We start from the raw sequence: 18,646 nt of genomic DNA on the forward strand, positions 1-18,646 counted from the left end.
ATTTAATCATGTCAAAACCAGGGATGTAAACTGCTAATTCACTTACGATAAATTGATATTAATTATTCACTAGATTAAAACGTATTTCTTCTAATGACAACGTTGGCTTTCTGTGTTGTAATGTTACTGCCGTCCACTTGAAGGCGCTGTTGTTCATTAGCTCACTGCTATTTGCAATAAAATGCCAGATTGGAGTCCTGCTAGAGCAGAAAATGAATCATTCCAGAATCTGGTCTGAGAGTATTTACACTCTGGTGGCAAGAAGGGTGCAGAAAAACTTAATGGAGTTCTGTCTGTTTAAAATAAAGTTATCATCTAAATGGCGGTCATTCGACCACCTGTTGAAAGGTTGTTTCTGGCAGTGCAAACTCTCTTCCAGTGCTGAATCCTAAATTACACTAAAAAACACAGAGCAACGTAACAATTACACTTCAACTCACTGAAAGAAAGTGGCAAAAAGTATGACAGTGTGTTAAAGTGACATACCCAGTCTTTAAATTATGGTTTTATGTCTGTTTTATATTGGAAATAATTTTTTCTCATTCCATAACTTAACAGGTTCCTGTTTGTTATACCTTCTAAATATGTCTAGTTTAATATGGTTTAAGCAAATGTTATTTATTCTCTGAGACTTTGAAGAACAAAGATAGGTTTAAAACTTTTTTTTTTAAATAAAATTTGATGCATTTATTTCTTTATCAAAGCTGCTTCATTTGTTTGTTGTTGGTCTTGCACTACAGGTTATTTTTGCGAAGTGTTTTTGTAGTTGGAACCAAAAAGTTTAAACCACTACACTTTTACCGAGAATAAACTGCATACACTGCAAAAAGCATATCTAGTAGCATATCTATCTATAAGTAAAAAGGTCTTAACTTAAGTGTATTTACCCTTGATTTGATATTTCCGAGAATAAACTGCATACACTGCAAAAAGCATATCTAGTAGCATATCTATCTATAAGTAAAAAGGTCTTAACTTAAGTTTATTTACCCTTGATTTGATAAGGTAAATAAGATGATTTGCCAATGGAATGAGGATTTCTTTACTCTTAAAATAAAATTATTATTTCAAGTGTATATAACCTAATATACACTTGAAATAATAATAATAATATATATTTTATTTTTATTTTAAATGTATATTGTCTTGTTTCTTTAGCAAAGTGTCTCACCTCAATTCAAGAAAAAAGGCACTTATTTTAAGAACAAATGACTTGTCTAGATTTCGTTTTTTTCCCCAGTGTACTGTTTTTTCCTTCTATAACTTTTAATAACCCTAAAAGGTGCATACAAACAGAAGACTTTAAACAGCACTGCTGAAGCTGCAGTCTATAGTAGTTGTGTGAATGATCTGATCATTGGACTGCTGGCTGCAGAAATGTATATTACTGACAGAAGAAGAGGACCCGATGGCTGTATACATTGGCTGTATTCATTAACAACGGTCATCAAAACATTTCATTTAAAACATTAAATGACTCAAAATACGAACATAATAACAAATATGGCTTCCCTGCCCCCAGTGTAATCATCAATTGTAGAATGAGAGTGAAAATAGCATCAAAAGTAAATCCAAATCCAAATGAAGAGTTGTTTTGATCAGATCTGACCTTCTTGGCTTTTATTGTGTGAGCTGAGCTCCTCTGAGCTTCGCACCACAGCGGAGGATAGTGAAATATAGACATTGTAAATTAGTATGGCGAGGACGTTAGCTCCAGAGCTAAACACAGTGTAAGTCCGATAGGGTTGTTGCTTAATAGTGCGAGTACATTTTTATGTGTTGTGTCTATTTTTGGAAATCTTTGGTAAAAGATTTCATTCGGTTTTCTTTGACCTTAAATTAGCCTTTAACATTGAATCCCAATCGTAAGAACAGTACATATGCTAAAAAGCCAATTTGACTATTTGAAGTCAAATTAAAAGTAGAACCAGTACAGATGAAAAGAGGTGATTACCTCTTAGTAGACGGTGAAGGGCATCCTCTTGCACTTTCAGGGCTTTCATTGACCAAGGAGGAAAGCTCATTGGAGGCTCCAATCATCTCCTCATCCTCCTGCCCCACTTCTCCAGTCACAGCTCCTTGTCTGTCGGCCGTGAGCCGCTGCGGCGGCGGCGCCTGTTCATCCTGATGCCCTGATCTAACCCCGTCTTCCCCTTCTTCGCCCTCTGTGGTGCCCGATGGAAATGCTGGCTCTTCCCCATCTTGACCCCTGTCCCCTCCAGACATCACCGCGTTCTGATCATACATTAACAGCATACTGTCCAGTTTATGTTGTAACGAAGTGTCTTCATGTGTTTAGAGGGAATGGATTCCATGTGGTGAGGCTGAATGAACAATATTTCTGGTGAGAGCCGAATCTGGGATGTAAACGATCTCCAGCACTGCAAGATAAAAAGACAGAAGAGACTGTAGGATGTATACCAGAAGAAACAATTAGACTTACTTTGTGGAACAACTACAACCTGCATGACAGGTCCTAACATTCATGGACTGAATGAATTCTACTTTTTTTTTTTTTTTTTTTACTATTGTGATGAGAATTTAATTTATTGTAGACTTAGACAACTTTTATTGTCATTTTGTATACAAAGTGTAGACAAAACGAAATTTCGTTAAGTACAGCTTTTCAGACAGTAAATTAACATCTTTATTCCATTAAGTGAATCTGTGATTAATGTAAACAGTGTGGGAGAAAAAACATGGTGCAACAAAATGCATTGATATGGAAGTTCACAGCATTATTAGATATGCAGTATTTTTGGTTTGGTGTTTTCAGTGTGATGCAGAGTCTGTGAATTGATCTAGAGATAACAAGGTAACAAAGATAAATTCCTATTATTGATCCGATTTAGCCAAAAAAATTTCATTTCAGATTTTAATCGGCCATCATCTATCATCCATGGCGGCGCTCCAAGGCAGTGGCCAAGAACAGCTCCTAGATTTCACAAAATATGCCACTTAAAACGATACAAACTAGACATCAAACCCGTAGCTATGATCGCCAGCGCCTGCTGGAGCTACGGTCGCAAAATGCTTTAACTACTGACATTTTTTACCGTTTTAAAAAGCTGCGGAGTGCTACGGACGGATGTCAACCAAACAACAGCGGAAAATAGCGGACGGAGGAAGAGATGCGAAAGACGGAGAAAGAGGCTGGATAGGGCAGCTAACTGACAAGCTAAAGAGAGATCTCAGCAGACAACCGCTTCAATCAATCCTGCTCTCCGACGTCCACTCATTGGAAAACAAAATGGATCATCTCCGACTCAAACTCTCTTCAAAAAAGGAGATAAGTAACTGCTGCGCCATCATTCTGACAGTCTTGGCTGCGTCCAGGAGTACCGGACAGTGCTATTGGTCTGGGGGGGCTGATGTTATACCGCACAGATAGAAACAAAGAGCTCTGCGTGAATGGAAACTTCTCTGAGACTGTTCCCAGGCAATCTTAGGCATCTAGAGGTGAAGCACAGCCCTTTGCAGTGAAAACGAGGAGAGCACTCTAGATGCTTCCCTGCCAAATGCTGAAACATCCCCAGCCGGCTCCTCCCAGCTCCTTCCGGCCCCCACAACTTCTCCAGCATCACTGCCAAACCTGCCGATGGCACCACTGCTGCTTCAACCAAATCACCCTCTTCATCCCAGGGGGCTCACCACCACCCTCACCGCATTGTCCTCTTCCTCCCCTGAGCCGGGAGAAGCGAGCTTCAGGAGCTGGAGGCAGTAGTGCCAGCTCAACAACTGCTGCTTGTCTAATCAAGGATGCTGTCTAAAGAGCTGTTCTAAACGAAATAACTTTTTGTTTACACTTGTGTAAACGAAATAACTTTTTGTTTACACAAGTGTAAACAAAAAGTGATCTGATATTTTCATGCCAATAGAAACACTCTACTTCTACTAAAGTTTCTGTAACTCATTAGTTGATTTTCCACGAGTCATTTGCTTTAACCTCTTTGTTGTTGACTTTCGTTCCCTGTTTTACTAATATTACTTTATCAAGCTGGTATGATTTGTGCTAATATCTTACCTGGTCAACATTGGTACCAGTAAATCCTCAAAGCTGCAATATCGGTATCATATCAGAAATTAAAAAGTTGTATCAGGACACCCCTAAAAACTACTACAACTTGAATGACACCTCTGTCATGACCTGGGAGGGTCTGTATGGCTTTCACCACGACTAAGCAACTTTGAGGAGGGTGCTAGTAAACACAGCCACATAAAACCAGTACAAACATACAAACTGCTTTGCGGCATATATCACTTCCCCATTTGTAATAAAGACGGAAGTTGATGCAATTAACTTTCCCTGAGAGACTGTACATTTGTGCAAATTTGGACTTGAACAGAAATGTTTCCCTATACTTCAAGTTCAGTTGGATCAGATTAGAAAAACTATTTTCAAATCATGGCACAATTTCTCAATTGGATTTAAAATAGGTCTTTACTGTGACCTAAAACATGACTGCGTCTTGATCCAAACCATTCCACAATAACTTTGACTGTAGGTTGAGGTAGGCCTTTATCCATGGTTGTAAGTCTTTTGCACCCTCTAACGTGTTTTCTTCAAGGTTCACCCTATGTTTAGTTCCATTAATCTTCCCCTCAGGGTTTACATGCTTATTTTAGTGCGCACTGTTTTTACTCATAATTTTCCAAATCTTAACCTCTAAGATTTTAAGTGAAATGCCCCCAAAATTCCACATTACAAGTCAGAAAGGCAAGGCAACAGGACCATACTGGTCTCTAAAGTCATACCGTAGTTTCCATCTTTTCCCTTAATAGTTGTAAAATGTCCCAATTTTCAGTGTTTCATTAGATGTTTATTATATACATAACAGGAGACAAGATCTTTAAACATGATTTATGTGAACAAAATACATCAATTTGTCATTTTTGGGGGTTCCAGCAGTGGCCATTTATGAACTGTAGAGAAAACGGGCATTCAGAAGCAGAAACAGGAAAGCCATTCAGATTTCTGAGGTCAATGGAATTGGCATGGCATCAGTTTCTACTGATAATAGTGGTTATATCAGGATAATGTGCAGTGTGACTTTTCTCATCTTTTTTGTTTTTTCGCATATAGGCCTTTGGATAAGTTTGGCATTTATTAAAGAGAATGTATAAGTTTTTAATCTAAACAAATAATACATATTATAAGTTGGTTATTAAATGTTTATTTATGAGGATACACAGTACTGGTTTGTGATCACTTATTGCATAATGTGCCACATTATGACATTATTACTTTTTTAAAAAGAAGAACGGCAGCATGTTTTCAACTACCACAAAATGTAATAATGTTGTAATATCAATTCATGGATAAGATAAAATGTTATGGTGATTATTACATTGAGTGAAGTTTTGTTACATTTTAAAACCTAAACATATTAAATTGTTATGTAATGGTGTATCATGGGCAATAAAGTTTGAATCCCATCTGTAAAAACAAAAAATAAAAAAAAGAGGAAGAAATCTCTGCATCTTAACATTTATTATTCTCTTTTTGGTCTTTTCCAACTGTGATGTAAGCACAGTAAACATGTCAGGTTTTATTTATAAAACATTTGAAATCTTGTGTCATTTTTTATATTGACATTAAAACCATATACTATATGTTTGCGGCCGTAAATGTTGAAAAATATGACGCATTTTAATAATGATGACAACTTTTGAACAAGAAAATGTACTAATTTGTGCAGGAAAATTCCTCTCAGATTAGACAGACAACCTGTAGCAAAAATCTCCTTATTTAGCCCTCCTCTGGATGAGCTCTTTTGGCTTTCTAGCCATGGCTGGCCACACCCCCTCAACCGCAACCATGACAGCCAGTCAGAATTCATAAATATAGCAGCTAGGGTCCAAAACAACAAAACAACCAGTAAAAGTCCAGAGACATTTTTAATTATAATCTATTACTTTAAACTGAATTTAACACTGAAATAAAATTAGGTGTTTTTGCATCCATGTTATACATTGACTTTTTAAATTAACAAAAACTGCATGCTTTGTCACACTCTGTCACAACAAGAAAACAGGAGCAATGTTTTGGATTTGGACTTGATTATGTTCCTTTATCAGGGTTCGTACACGTTTTCCAAAGTCAAAATCAAGCACTTTTCAAGCACTTTCAATATCCATTTTAAAACTTTTTTTCCAGCACCTTACACCACCGTAAATTACATACCAATACATAGTCAAAATTATTACTCGGATGATCAAAGAAAATTACTCCTCTGCCATGGCGTAGTAATATAACCAACCAGAGGGTGTCGCAATTCAGTATTATCAGCTGTAGAGTTATCAATATGCTGTCTTAAGATCTGGGCCTGGCAATGAATTAAAACGTCGTTTTTTTTGTTGTTGTTTTTTTTTTTGGAACGTTGGCGAGGCGGTAGCGTGAGTTTGGCGAGGCGACAATAGTGCAAGATAGTGCTGCGGGAAACACTTCAGTTGGCTTACTTAAAAAGTCTATGACTTACTCTTCATGTGACTCGAGAGCGCAGACTCGCCCATTGTGAAAAGCTGCACATCTTTTTTGCAGACTTTACAAGAGGCAACTCGTGGGGTTTGTCCCCGTTTAATCCATAATTTGTATTTTTCATCTTCCAGCCAACGTTCATTGAAACGACAACCTCCCGGCATGGTGCAGTAGTGGTTTCATGGGGGCAGAGTCACACATGGAAATAGACTGGCAGATCGCAGTCACACATAAACACACGATTCAGTTAGATAGGTATTTGTTGCGAAAGAAATAGTTACAATTTCAAGCATTTTCAAGCATTTCATCCAAAATATAAGCACTTTTCAAACCTCGAAAACACAACGTCAAAATCCAAGCATTTTCAAGGATTTCCAGCACCCGTACGGACCCTGCTTTATGCTTTAGAACCAGGTTTTGCAAAACCAATATACAAAAAATAAGTGTGGGGTGTGTGTTTGTGTGGGTCAGTAGGGGTATTGCTGTCAGGGTTTCCATTAAGTCATTAAATTATTATTTTTTAAATCAAGGACTTAATTGGCACTGAAATTAATTAAACGGAATTATCATGACCTTTACAATGCTTTTCGTCAGATATATTTTATCAGATCTGGGGATCATTAAAGTCACATTCGGAACTAACAATTTGCAATATTAGCCATAATGTGATGTGAATGGGAAAACTTTCTATTCAGAGCTCTGTACCTGCTCAACAAACAAAGCTTACCAATAAAATTACATAATTACATTATGTCATGCAATTGTCCACATAAACTACAAATAATAACTGTATTCAACCATAGACCTAAACATATCAGTAAAGGCTGGGAGATTAACTCTATTTAAACTCAATTACGATCTGGGTTTTTCATAATAAAAATGAAACGATTTATTATTTTACTCCTTCACAGTTAATCATTGAACCCACCCTATCAAGAAAAATCTCAAATGGAAACTGCCTGGCATCTTAAAGTAGGCCGAAAGAACAAAAAACAGTAACACAAGAAACAACGTCATATACGACTAGCAGTCTAGAAAGAGTAAAAAAAAAAAAATAGCACAGAGAGAACCATGATTTCAAATGGAGAAACAAGGTAGCTTCTCAGGTATAGCTAGAAAGTCACAAAAACACCTAGAACATCTAAAGCACTGCAGGTTAGGTAAGGTCGGAGTAAATGACTCAACAATACGACTAAAGGAAAGGTGGCCACCGCATCTCTGTACACTTGAGCTCCAATCTTTGTGGCAACATCTTTAATAGCTTTAGAATTCACTATGGAATTGAGGCTCCACTGCTCTCTGCATCTATCTTTCTTCAATGAACGTTTTAGATTATGTTTATCATTTCATAAGACTAATGTGGCCGATTGTAACAATCACATGTCATCATGACTTGGATGTTTTCCTGTAAACAGTATGTTTATGTCACCAATACTTGGAAGTCTGTCTGTGGATATACAGCTCTAGTTGAAAATTAAAGTGTTCATAGGAGCTAATTTGACACAACTCCAAACAAATATTATATTTAATGCAGAACTGCTGTAGATTAATCATTAAGAGTTTTAGTCGATCTCTCTGCATAGGAAATTCAAATTTGCCAACAATTAAAATAGCCTACTATATATCCCTTTTTAAAAACCTTTATAAAACACAAACACACTAAATGTTCTTGTTAATTCAATAATGTTTTTACAATTGTCAACAGGCTGTCCTCTTATCTAATACTGGTCAGTCTGATTATCACAACTACTCACTGCTGTCTGACTCACCACCATCAGCAGTATGGTTTTATCACTGTAACAGCTACGAGTTATTTCAGTATGAGATTATTACATCATGCAAAAAATAAAAAAATATCTTGTCTTTGGGAGAAACTCGGAAACTAGTCCATGCATTTTTTACCTCAAGGCTAGACTATTGTAATTCTTTACCATCCATAAGTCCAAAAACTTTACTTAAAAGCCTTTAGCTGATCTAACATGCTGCCACCAGAGTTCTGATGAAAATTAGAAACAGAGATCATATTTCTTCTATCTTAGCTTCTCTTCATTGCCTTCCTCTTGAATTCAGAATAGAATTTAAAATCCTCCTTCTCATATATAAAGCCCTACAGTAAATGATTAAGTTCCATCCATCAAGATCAAATTGTTTCTTATGTTCCCAAAAGTCCCGTCACTTTCAATCTGCAGGTTTACTAGTGGTTCCTAGAATTTCTAAAAGTAGAATGAGAGGCAGATCCTTGAGTTATCAGGCTCTACTACCAAATTTAGTCTGTGAGGCAGACATTGTTAGTTATGCTGCTATATGCTTGGGCTGCTGGAGGACATAGGGACCTTTTTTTTGTCACTCTGCCTTATTGTATCTCTCTTCTCCAATTCTGCAGTATTTGCTAGTTCAGCCCCTAACTTTATGTTCTGCTTTTGTTGTTGCAGTAGCTTCATTTTAAACTTCCTGTTAAAAGGGATTTTTTTCCTCTCCACTGTCGCTGCTTAGTGCAAGGGATGTCCTTCGGGTCAATGAGTCGATGCAATCAACCGGTTTTCCTTAGATAGAAAAGTCTTAATCAATTTGACTGTATGATCTGGTGATCTGTAAAATTTCTTGAGACGTGGTGAATTTAATTAAAATAAATTTAATTAAATCTTGTCTGTTCCTGTTTGGCTGTGACTCCATCTTGGAGGGAAATACCAGCTGAGCTGATGTTGTCTACACTTTCTTTAAAGATGATAGAGTTGGGTTTGTTTTTCCAATACTTAGTCACTGTTAAGTCTGTTGAAGGACCCCCTTAGTCTCTAAGACAGTAGAGACAACTCTTCCTGGGGTATATTTCTAACTAAAAAACATCACAATCTTACATATAACACACTTAGAGTAGAAACAACATTATATATATATATATATATATATATATATATATATAAATATATATATATATATATATTTATATTAGGGATGGGACGATTTATGAAAACCGTCAGAATCGTTCGGTTCGACTGTCTCGGTTCGGTTCATGGGCTGCTCCTTTTTCTCATTGAGGACGCGATTACACTCCAGAGCAGAAGGTGGCGGTATTGCGACCAAAGCCAACCGCCAGTAGTAAACAAGAAGAAGAAGAAGCGAAGCAGCTTAGCCGGGTGTAGCAGGGAAAAAAATCAGTTGTTGTGGAGAATTGTGTCGGACTGGCGAGTGGGAAAGAACTGGAGTTGGAAGACGCGCCAGCAGCACTTTATAGGTCTGCTGTATGGGACCGCTTTGCATTTAGAGGGACCTACGATGACGGCGGAAAGAAAGTTGTGGATAAAAGTGCAACAGTGTGCAAGCATTGTGCAACACGTTTTGTTTATGCTAACAGCAACATGTCATGCTAACCCCGAAATCCCTCATACTCCGTCAGCAACCCCCGCTGCGCTCCAGACCGGCTGCTCAAAGCAAAGCCTACAGCCCCCGCTGTGGCTTCGTCTGCTCCCCTCTGAGTTCCTTGGAGATGGTAGAGAGCATGTAACCTGACAACAGCCAGATGCATGTCTAGGCGGAGCGAGACATGCATCTGGCTGTTGTCAGGTTAGAGAGCATGCGCCAGATGATTAAATTCAAAGCAGCAAAACATACGGAAATGATTCAGGGTTTCCGTGGATCATTTAAAATAATTACAATCCATTATTTTGGGGGGGATATTTTCATTAATTTCATAATTTTTTATGGAATTTCGGTGTAACAATCAACATGTATCGAATCGAACCGAAAACCGTGACCAGAAACCGTGAATCGAACCGAACCGTGGATTTTGCCACCCCTAATATATATATATATATATATATATATATATATATATATAAAGAGGGTGAGCTTGGGCTAAACTTTTAGTCTTTACAGATGTTCAAGTCTGGCAAACAAACCTGAACATAGGCAAACAATACAGCATTCTGATGCATCGTAAACGAGATTAGACTTACAGCAGAAACTTTTATCTTTTTAGAGCAGCAAATACTTATTGCCTCTTGTTTACTACAGACTGGAGGACTCTCACATGAATTCTTGATCTCATGAATCTGATGGTCTATTGACAGACCCTTTAGTTAGAATGTACATGTTTTCAAAGAAAAATAAATAATTGGAGCTAGTGGACTCAGTCGCAAGCCATGATGTTTGGCCTTGATGTCTTGATATCACTGAGCTAACAACACCCCTATGGGAAAACAAGTTCAGGACAGCATTATGCTGTGGGAATGGTCCAGCCGGGCATGTTGAGTTAGACAAGAGTAGTCAACTATAGAGATTCTGCGAAAAAACATTGTGCAGAACGCTCTAGAACTCATTCTCAACACAGCCTTTTAAAAATAGCCAAGATAAAAAAAAAAGGAAATGACTCCAGGAACAGTGTTTTATTTTCCCAAATAGAAACACTTAACTGTTAAGTAACATCTCATAAAACCCTAAAAATGGCTCACTGCTAATGAAGCCCATCCAACCTGAATGGGCAGTAGAGAATGTGCAGAGCATAGGAGAACATATCCAAACACAGGTGTGTCCAGCTTATAGAAATATACCACAGAAAACCTGAGGCTGTGGTTGCAGCTAAAGGTGCTTTAACACATTTAGTCATGGGTGTAAATACTCAAGCATCTGTAATACATTTAGAATAATGTTTCAAAGCACTGTACTTAAATAAACTAGTAATATTAGAGCTGAGATTGTTTTCTTTTACCTTTCTTACACTTGATTAACTTAGAGTTGCCTGTGCAAACAGGCTGGAGGAGCTGGAGGATTTCTTTTGTCTGAGAAAGATTAACCGATTTAGCCATTACATACAATTTATCTAAGAGTCACAGCTTGTCTAATGTACGATGTTGTAACACCATAACACAATGCATAACTGTATGTCTGAACTTGTTAATGAAAGTTAATCATGTAGGATATGTGTTTGTTCATTGTGTTCAGCTTATGCATATAAGTCATCAGATCTTCCAATGTAAAAATGCAGGTTTAGAAGTTATGAATTCAAGTTAAAAAGTCACAACTTTCAAAAATACAAGTATAAATTTAGAAATTCATGATTGTAAATTACATATTTACAAATAGGAATCACAAAACTCCAAATATGTATCACATCTCTACGAGTACAAAATCTTAAACTTAGAATTGATTCATCCTAATAAACAGGTGAGTTGTATTTGTAAACTTGCCATTTATACTCATAGATTTGTGAGCCTTAGTCGTAAATCTTTTATCTATATTCATAAATTTGTAAATTGTAGTCGCATAGTTGTAAATGTGTAATTTGTATTCATAAATCCAAAGATTCTTAACAGAAGCATGAGGGCTACATTAGCATGCACGCACAAACACAACAGTTTGTAGCCGGTTTTGGGGATTGGGGTTTCGCAACGAATACGCCGCAGGGATGGGCAGCTTCAAACACTTCAACAGCTTCTTCTGACCAGGAAGCTTGTTGTATAAACCCAAATAATGCCTCATCTGGACGGGGTAAAAGCAGCCTATGAAATGGGCAGGTGATTTGTTTGATTATCCGCTGTTAGTGTTTAAAGGTAAAACAGGATGTGAACGTCTTCACAGCTTGAAAAAAAAAAAAAAAATTATTTTTTAAGCTTTTTTGTCCTGTGATTGGTCTGGCTTGTTTAAGACCCCTCTGTCTCCCAGGCCTAGCAATAACAGACAGGTAGGTAGCTTGCAGCTAATGGTTTTACACAATGAGCTAGATTATCTGTTCACGGAATCCATCTAAGAACATAAAGGAACACCACTCTGAACCTTTATAAAACTGTCACAGAGTATCTCAAGCATAAATCAACCTTAAATCAGAGGATATCAAATTCTAGCAGGGCTGCAACTAACCATTATTTTGCAAATAAAATAATCTGTTGATTATTTTTTCAATTATTAATCAGATAGAAAAAGGTTCCTTAAAAAAATGCTTTTTATGAAATTGTACCAGGTGAAACTGAAACTTTTCCTTTTGAGGAGTTCAGGATGGAGAATGCTGATAGATGAAAAAAAAAGTTTTTTTTTTAATCTAAAATGCAAATTGTTGGTATATTTTTGTTCAGCTAAAGGCATGTTTTACATTCTCTATACTCCACTTAATGACTAATCAATTACTGAATTAGTTGAAGATTATTTCAATAATCGATTAATCACGATTAATCTGTTTAATTGTTTATTTGCCCTTAATTTGAACAGTTAAATAAGATGATCCGTCAATGACATTAGTTGTTTTTCCATTACAATAAAACAATTAGATTCAATGCATTTGGAATAAGATCAATATTATTTTTTCTTATTTTCAAAGCAAATCATTTTATTCTTTAGGTAAAGTATCCTCCTTGTCTCCTAAAATCAAGTGAAAATACACTTGTTCGAAAAAAAATCTCACTTGCATGAATTTAAAATTTTACTGTCAAGGGCAGGTGTCCTACACCTTTTAGGCTATTTTCACAAAGCAGCCTGAAGTGATCGGAACCCATTTTTTTTGCAGATATGTGACGGCCACTTGGCTATGCGGTCCTGAATCCGATACATGTTTGATATTTTCCAATGCAACCTGTGTCTGAACTGCCAGGTCGCATTCATCCGACTTCTACGGCATTAACACTCTACAAAGGTCACGATTCTGGGTCTTTCTACACAGAAGCGGCAAGAAAAACAACAACCATGGCAGACTATAATGCTGAGAGCAGTCTATTTTCAACCATCTTGAAAAGATTGTATTGTTAATACACTGGCTGAGGTTGGGAAAGATCGCTAGATGTGCTCCAGCACATCAGGATGTCATTGCGTCCTCTGCTGCGCATGCGGGACACTTAAGTTGTATGAATGCAGTTCACAGAGGAGATCACATACAGCTATTCAGGAAACAATGACCCATCCTTTCAGTGAAGACAATTTAATTCAGAGGGAAAGGAACTTACAGTTTATGCTTTAAGTATAACCAAAAAACTGTTAAATTTATTTATAACATATATTGTTTTAAGTTCTCAGTTTATTTATTTTTTTATTCTTCCTCCTTGTGGACATACCAACCTGTACAACCACACCAACTAGGGGTGGAATGGTTCACAAAATCCACGGTTCGGTTTGGTACACTGTTTCGTGTTCACGGTTTTCGGTTCGGTTTGGTATATGTTGATTGTTCCCCCGAAATCCCATAAAAATTAATGGAATTAATGAAAAAATCCCCAAAAATTAATGAATTGCAATTATTTTTAACGATTTGCGGAAACCATGGATCATTTCAGCATGTTTTGCTGCTTTGAATTTAATCATCTCGCGCATGCCCTCTACGATCTCCAAGGAACTCAGAGCGGAGCAGATGGGAGCAACAGTGGAGGCTGTAGGCTTTGCTTTGAGCAGCCGGTCTGGAGCACAGCGGGGCGGAGCGCTGACGGAGTATGTGTGATTTCGGGGTTAGCATGACATGTTGGTCGTGTTGCTGTTAGCATAAACAAATGTTGCACAATGCTTGCACACTGTTGTACTTTTATCCACAACTTTCTTTCCGCCTTCATCGAAGGTCACTCTAAATGCAAAGTGGTCCCATACAGCAGACCTATAAAGTGCTGCTGGCGCGTCTTCCAACTCCTGTTCTTTCCCACTCGCCATACCCACACAATTCTCCACAACAACTGAATTTTTTCTGCTACACCCGGCTATGCTGCTTGCTTCTTCTTCTTCTTCTTGTTTACTACTGGTGGTTGGCTTTGGTCGCAGTACCGCCACCTTCTGCTCTGGAGTGTAATCGCTTCGCCTATGAGAAAAAGGAGCAGCGCATGAACCGAACGCAACACACGCAAACCGAACCGAGACAGTCGAACCGAACGGTTTGGACGGTTTTCATAAACTGTTCCATCCCTAATATATATATATATATATATATATATATATATATATATTAAAGAGAACAAACACATAATGATCAGTATGAACACTGAACACTAAGAGGAAGGCTACGATGTTTTATTTACGCTGAAAAGAAAAAGCATTGTAGATTACAGTCTAGATTTTTACCATTTATACCCGCTATGATCTGAAACAGCTCAGAAATCAGTTTGATTTTAGTCATACTGATCACTTCTTGTATTAATTTGATACAAGAAGTTGTAGCATCAGCCTCTAGCTTTATTTTAGCCTATACATTAAGGAATTAAAAAGTCCAACTAATCAGACAATATGTTCTTTCCGTTTTATTTTTATCAGCTCCCAAGTCCTCTTCATTCCCGGGGGGGCGCGAGATTAATATGCAGTACAGTGATTGGGATGATGTCTGTGTTAAATGTCACTGATGAATAACTCGGTCATTTAGAAACTCAGCAATCCTTTGCCACGTCCTGCAGGCTCTCTTTCATGCCACCACCGTGTTTAACTTTTCATTTAGATCTCCGTATTTCTGCATTCTTCGTATTTTTGTTCCCCAGAGGAGATATATAGCGCTCTTGATAGCTACATGTTGGTCATTGGTTCATACAGTACAGATATATGTAGTCTAGACTGGTTTTACTGGAGTTGGACAAACACTAAAAACAACAGGAAGAACAGAGGTTAAAACAGGGGGCCTCTAGATTAGATCACTTCTGGAAGATTTATAGAAATACACTTTAGATTATGTTGCCATCTGTGTGTACAGAACAAGTCGGTAAGGACAATGTGATCTTCCGTGTCATTCTCTTCATTTTTAGCTTAATTACTAAGCCTTTCTCTTATGTTTTTGCTGAAATTTACAGCCCCAAAAAATTAAGATGAAATGAGTCTATTCTCACTAAATGTCCCTGTGCTCAGCTTATGTTTACTGGTATATTTGGATCATCTGAATACTTTTTGTTGGATTCTTAGTCTAAGTTTAAATCCATTTTAGACAAGGAGTTGGTGCTAACATAAACCATAACCAGCTATATATAAACACATCTTTAGATTCATGGTAATAAAGGCTATAATGTAGCCACAAAGTTAGAAATTAAAAAGGTTTATTGCTCAGAGAGCAACAAAATGTAATGCATGTTCATATTCATCATTGGTGTATTATTTGTCCTAAAGGATCTCAAAAAGTAGGAAATAACATGAATAGACCATGAGTAAGACCATCTTCATTAGTTTAAATGGAAAGTTTAAATTTGGTTTACGCTCTGTTTATGTCCAATACTAGTAAAACATATCTACAGGAGCCATCTGTTTAAGTTCCGTCAGTTAACATTCAGGATTTGTACCTAAACTCTGACAAAATAATGTACAATATGTGCTTTCAAAATAAGTAAGGCAGGAGGTGGAGGACCAGCAAGGGCCAGACTTATAAAACCAACATAGGGAAAAAAATCTAAGAATGTTAGTCAGCTGTTCATCTATCAACATATCTAAGTGTGTTCCTGAAAATCTTATCATAAAACAGAGACTGAGTAGATATAGCATTTATATGTCTACGTTCTGTAAATACATATATACAAATCTTGAAAACTTAAGATTTCAGATTGATAGAACAAACACAAATAACATAATAGGAGTATCTTAAATTTTTGGAAAATAATTAAAAGTATAATCCAATATTTTAGGTTTTATGAACTAATCTTTAAATGTATAAATTCGTCCCACTGTGGAACAAAAAAAAAAAAATTATTATACTATTTTATTTACCAATTTTTATTTTGTTTTTCTTATTAATTTTTACTGGGTAGTAAAAAAATTTTTGTCCTCTCAAAAGGAGTGTTCAAATTGTCAACATTAATCTCCTCTAAAATGTTCCAAATCAACATATAGTGACTTATATGGAAGAGGATTAGGGCCACGGAAAAAATTAAAAAGTTAACTGATTTTTTTTATTATTTCAGTACAATATGAGAAAAAAGTCAGAATTCTGAGATTAAAGTCAGAATTCTGACTTTTTTCTCATATTAAACTAAAATGATATTTAAAAATCAGTTGACTTTTTTTCCAGTGGCCTTAATCCTTTTCCATAGAATTAAAATGTGTAACACTATATGAAAATATATTGCATGAGATCGGTTCCATGTGTTTTAGAATCCATACAGCACACCTAATCTAGAAATAATAGGATACTGTACAGATAACAACATCCTAAAACCCCTAAAAACAGTTTGTTCCCAGAAACATTTTGTACCAGTCCGTATTGTACTAGTCCTCGGCTTATAGGCCCATGGGTCTCTACATATTGTAGGACAATGTCAACACATCTGAACTGGAGTGGGCACCCTGCCCCAATCTTTAAGAATCCTAATGACGCCTCTGATTTACACCAACAAATATAATAATACAAAACACAACAACTTAAAACAACAAAAACACAGATTTGAGGTCCCAATCGCCCCTCCCATGGAGAACCCACTGACCCTAATAGCGCCCACTCGTCTCTGCTAGATACGTGCAGCGAGACATGTAAAAAAATAATAATAACACAAATACATTTAATGCTTTAATTAGTGCCTTTTGATTTTGTCTTAAGTCAAACATAAAAATCTTTGTCCCAAATGCTACCTAATAATAGCCGTATATATTTATTTTCAGTATAACTAAAATATTCTCAGAAAAGATTACTTATTCTGCGATGTTCCAAGCAAATATTTCACATACAAACTGAAAATCAACTGTTAATGCTTAGGGTTAGCATCTGAATGGCGTTATAATGACACAGGTTCAATGTATCGATGATTCTGACTGCTAGCAAAGACAACGCATCTCGCTAGCAGCAGACATGTTATTTAGCTTAAATATTAAACCAAATATTAAACCTTTATTCGTTGTCTTCAGTGACGGACATCCAACAGAAGTTGCATATCACCGTCTTAGCACCATGTAATAAAATAAAGCGATTAAATTACTTTTGTTTACATATATTAGCTGCTGTTGGGATGCAGCGTTTAGCTAGCTTTTCTAGTTAGGCAACTATTTAAACTAATTTAGATTCATTTATTTAGGGGGAAAAAATACCTGGTGCGATCCACGAGAGTCTTGCGTGTGATAATCCAAAACTTAGGCGTCCAAAAAATTAATTCTACAGCCGGTATAAAGTGAGTATTTTTTTTAGTTGTTTTCCTGTTACGCGTCGTATAACGTCATCTAATGCAAACCTTTTGACACAAATGTGCAACGTGAGCCCGGGCATACGGTAGCTCCGCCCCGCATGCGCTGATTGGACAGGCGGGATTTGAATCTCTCGTTTGATTGGACGAGTGGGCGTGTTTCACACCTCGACTTGTCAGGGACTCGCGGTTGACTCACGTGTATCCCCATGTTATACAACAGAGAGACAACAAGCCAGAGAAGACTGCGCAAGCATTTTTGATTAACCCCGATCTGGCCCATTCGATCCTTTAAAATTAAAATAAAGAATAGCCTTCATAGTTTTCACATCTCAACACCTTTTTAAATGGATTTTTTTATACATTTATTTTCCATCTTAAAATGCTTTATTATTTAATTTAACATAATCCTAAACCATAAGGGGGAAATACCCATTGAAAAATGCATCATAAGATGCTACATAATACATTTATTTTCCATCTTAAAATGCTTTCTTATTTATTTTAACATAAGGGGGAATTACACATTGGAAAAGAAAAACAGAAGATGCTACCTAATACATTTATTTTCCATCTTAAAATGCTTTATAATTTATTTTAACATAATCCTAAACACTAAGGGGGAATTACACATTGAAAAATATAACAGGAGATGGTACCTAAAAAAGGACAATCTCTTTAGCTTCAGACAGGACAATCAAATCAAGGCTTTTTAGGGGCCCTAGATACTTCAAATATACGAGGTCAGATTGAATAAGCAACCATATGAAATAAACTACTTTGGTTAATTTAGACCAATATTACTGACCTCTCTGGACAACGTGCATGATGCCAAGGAGTGGCAGTTCTCGACCAAATTTACCTGGGGGGCCAGTATTTTATTATGGGTGCACATAAAAAAAAAAAAAAAATATTAAAACAAGGCAAAATGTTTTGTTTGAAACATTAAAGGAACATTATGTAAAAATTACCTGAAATTGTCATTGCATTTACATATGTGTTATAATTGGTTTACTTCCTCTAATAATCAGTTATATTTTCATAAGCAAATATTTTAATATTAGTTTATACATAAGGCTGTAAAGGGCCATGACAGTCTGCCATCTTGAAAGTACATATGCGGCACGTT

The 18,646-nt window shown here is 36.6% G+C and overlaps 1 protein-coding gene across 4 annotated transcripts in view; it reads right to left on the reverse strand.

Moving 5' to 3' along the window:
- per3 (period circadian clock 3) overlaps positions 1–17,585 on the reverse strand; it is a 42,773-nt gene extending 25,188 nt beyond the window's left edge. For all 4 annotated transcript variants that reach the window (XM_038298055.1, XM_038298056.1, XM_038298057.1 and 1 more), the window contains exons 1-2: positions 17,426–17,585; positions 1,955–2,381 (exon numbers count right to left, since the gene is read on the reverse strand). In XM_038298055.1, the coding sequence (XP_038153983.1) occupies positions 1,955–2,256 (302 nt within the window). In that variant the 5' untranslated portion in view covers positions 2,257–2,381; positions 17,426–17,585. The remainder of the gene's footprint in view (positions 1–1,954; positions 2,382–17,425) is intronic.
- Positions 17,586–18,646: the final 1,061 nt, after the last annotated feature.

The sequence above is a fragment of the Cyprinodon tularosa genome, unplaced genomic scaffold, assembly GCF_016077235.1.
Source record: "Cyprinodon tularosa strain WSP-4 unplaced genomic scaffold, ASM1607723v1 ctg40, whole genome shotgun sequence".
Classification (NCBI taxonomy): domain Eukaryota; kingdom Metazoa; phylum Chordata; class Actinopteri; order Cyprinodontiformes; family Cyprinodontidae; genus Cyprinodon; species Cyprinodon tularosa.